The sequence below is a fragment of the Papaver somniferum genome, chromosome 1, assembly GCF_003573695.1.
Source record: "Papaver somniferum cultivar HN1 chromosome 1, ASM357369v1, whole genome shotgun sequence".
NCBI classification, from domain to species: domain Eukaryota; kingdom Viridiplantae; phylum Streptophyta; class Magnoliopsida; order Ranunculales; family Papaveraceae; genus Papaver; species Papaver somniferum.
In genome coordinates this window covers 237,728,852-237,732,111 of record NC_039358.1, presented here as the reverse complement: position 1 = coordinate 237,732,111, position 3,260 = coordinate 237,728,852, and the positions used below count along the sequence as shown (strand labels likewise).

At 38.2% G+C, this 3,260-nt stretch overlaps 1 protein-coding gene across 1 annotated transcript; it reads right to left on the bottom strand.

Moving 5' to 3' along the window:
• Positions 1 to 712: 712 nt before the first annotated feature.
• LOC113273502 (ankyrin repeat-containing protein At5g02620-like) lies at positions 713 to 2,725 on the bottom strand. The gene is made up of 3 exons (XM_026523201.1): positions 2,128 to 2,725; positions 1,407 to 2,032; positions 713 to 1,306 (listed from the first exon to the last, which is right to left on the bottom strand). Exons 1-3 carry the CDS (start codon positions 2,723 to 2,725, stop codon positions 713 to 715), a joined length of 1,818 nt encoding a protein of 605 aa, XP_026378986.1.
• Between the last annotated feature and the right edge of the window lie 535 nt (positions 2,726 to 3,260).

Here is a 3,260-nt window from a genome sequence, read left to right as displayed (position 1 = left end):
TCTGTCATCTACGTTAACAAATTCATGCTTTCTCCATTCTTTTTCACCAGGATGACAATAAATAAGAGTGACGTCAGGATATTTACCACCATCAAAAAGAATATAAACCATTGAATTATCAGTGCTACTATTACAACCGCCGTTTGTACCACCATCCTCATCCCCACCACCACTACTGCTACTACTTCCATTAGTATTACTGCTGGTCTGAGGAGGTGAAGACAAAACACAGTCTATGACATCATGTTTATATGTTACACAATCTAGGAATTTAGGTAACTGTATAGTTTCTAATGATGCAGGATTCCACAGAAAACATTCTCCATATTCTGAACCATAACAAAGGATGACTAACCATCCTTGGTGACAAGGCTTCTGCCAAAATCGTCTTGGACAGTCAACTCTGGTATGTCTTTTCTATAAGATATGTTAATGGGATCAGATATATTATAGAAAGTTTGAAACTTACATTTTTTTTCCATGTAGGTAAACAAGCCAAGGTGCTGCTCTTGGTGATGGTGGGAGTTGTCGTTCGCTTCTTTGATGAACTGAGGATAATTCTGAATTTTCCATGGAAGCTACAGAGAAAGAAAAGTGCATGATACCCTAACTGTTGCAGTATATATGTCGGAATTTTAAATACAGGAAAATACAGGAAAATACAGTTTCCGCTTTGATCTAAAATTCCTTAATTAATTTTTGCTTTACAAGTTCAATTAGCTTTTTTGAGAAATTTAACAAGGAAATAAAAAACAACTATAATGCCAGCAGAAGCCACAGGACTGGTAAAAGTTGCTGAGTGGCCAAAGAAGATGTAATTTCCGACTAAGAATGCCATTAACATTAATACAGTGGCACTGAACATGAGAACATGAGTGACTAGTGCCCGGAGTACCACTGATTTGGCTTTTCTATGAGGAATGAGTTTGTTAAAGTAATGGATGTGTAAAACTATAATTGATAGAAGCAGGGCAGTGCTGTTGCACCTGACAAAAACTTTGAAAGCTGGTACGCCGCTTAAGATTGGTAAGCCTACTGATGGTCCGCCACTGTTGTAGCCTCCAGGTAATGCTAAACCAACTGTGTATGTAACTGCAGCTATAAGTGTAGTCACTACTATCTGGCTTTCAGATAGTTCTTTTGCACATTCTATAGCCATCTTGTACTTATTCTGCGATATGGCTCCATATCTTTCATCTTCTTTGTCTATTCTGATTTGGCTTCTCCCATACCATAGCAATCCTCCTTCAAACAGGTATCTATAGCCTGCTTGTATAAACTCCCTGTGTGGCATATCTGCCTTGTCCTAAATTAATTACGTACAGTTAAGCACATCACATCACATTGATCTGAAAGAGAGAGACATATATATACAGAAGCACATAGAGAGTGAGAGAGGTACGTACCAAATCATGAAGAAGAATATCGAAAGCTGTCAAGTTATCATTGTTGATAGCCTTCTTTTTCACTCTCTTGTCCCTGCAGAGAATTCGCAAACATTCAATACTTTTTGATCTGAGTACCAGATGCAAAGGTGTATTCCCTTGGTAATCCTCGTCGTTTATAATATTCTCAACCAAGTTTGATTTCCCTAAGATATACTTCATCACTCTCACACTTCCATTTTCAGCGGCAACGTGAAGAAAATTCTGACCGTTGTTATCAAGTTCTTCCCAGCATTCTTGGCAGCATTTAGTTACCTCTTCAATTACTTGTGTGTTTTCACATTTAAATTTCATGTAAGCGAAGGGTTGGAGACCGAGACGGCCAATTTTTGTATGTTGCGCAGGACCAAGGGTGTCAACCTTGAGCAGGTATGCAATATTTCTTGGCAAACGACTACTTGCTGCAATGTGAAGAGCAGTCCTGCCATCATTGTCCTTCCCCAATGCAATAGAAGGGTCAGCTTCTAGTAATTGAATAGCCACCTTTGGATTGGCGAAATATGCAGCATAGTGGAGTGCACTGTTTCCATTTTCGTCTCTTTGATGTATCAAACTTGGTTTCTTCTCGAGTAATAATTTTGTTATTTCTGTATTGATTACACAAGATTTATGTAAGACACAATGATGATGAAAGATTTATCGGAAAATCTAAACTTAAAATTTAACCGACTGGTATACATACCTGAGTACCCATTAGCTACAGCTACGTGCAACGTTGTTCGGCCGCCAGGACCATTATGAGCTGCCGAAGGACATTTTTGTAAGATCGAAACTACAAAATCATACAACCCTTCTTCAGCAGCAAGGTAAAGTGGGGTTTCACCGGCATCATTTGGAAAATACTCAAACAACGGATCTGCTTCAATCAGCAATCTCCCTACTAAAAACTTATGATTACGAACTGCATCATGCAAAGCTGTGTCGTTCTTTTGATTCACCATTCTCACTAGCTCTTGCACCGTAATACCGCAACGATTATCTACATGACGTATAAGAACTGCGACTATATCAGACAATCCTAGCCTTGCAGCGATATGCAACACAGTATCTCCTTTGAAGTTTTGTTGCATTATTAATACCCCAGGTTGCGAGCATCTCTTGCATAATTCCTCTACAAACATCTTTCTTTTGAATTGTACAGCAACATGTAGAACAGTATTCTTGCGAGTAGCTGTAGTTTGAGTTGTAATATATTCATTCACATCATTCCTTGTAGCTAATAGCCTTTCCAGTTTGTAGATGTTTCCTGAAGTTATAGCTTCATACAACCTTGGATCCATGTCCGGTGAAGAAATATAAGATGGATATGGAAGATATTGATGATCAAGAATTGAAGTTTCTGTTTATGAGTGAGTGATACAAATTGATTAGAGAAGATATAGTAGTAAATGGAAAGAATAAAGAAATTCTCAGTTGACTCGATGAGTCTTAGTCTGAAGTCTTGGATCTTGACTAACTGAACACAAAAAGACAAAGAAACCGAGTAAAAGACTCGATACAAAAACAAACAAGCGAGTCAAGTGACTATTCAACTGCCTAGCCGCGTTGGGTCTAATTTTTTTATTTTGTTATCTTTTGTAGCAAATGCTTTTTATTTGTTTGTTTCCGATGGAGTAGAGATCGGTTAAAAGATAACTATAAAAGTTAGCTCCACTAATATTAAAATAAAAATTCGGTGGTGCTATTCAGTTCCCTGTTTTCCACCTCCCTACTCTGCTCCCTCCAATCTAAACCCCGCATCTGGAAAATGATGAATCCCACCTGTACCTGAATGTGATTCAAATCCTAAATGTGTGGTGTAGATTGGAGGGAGCA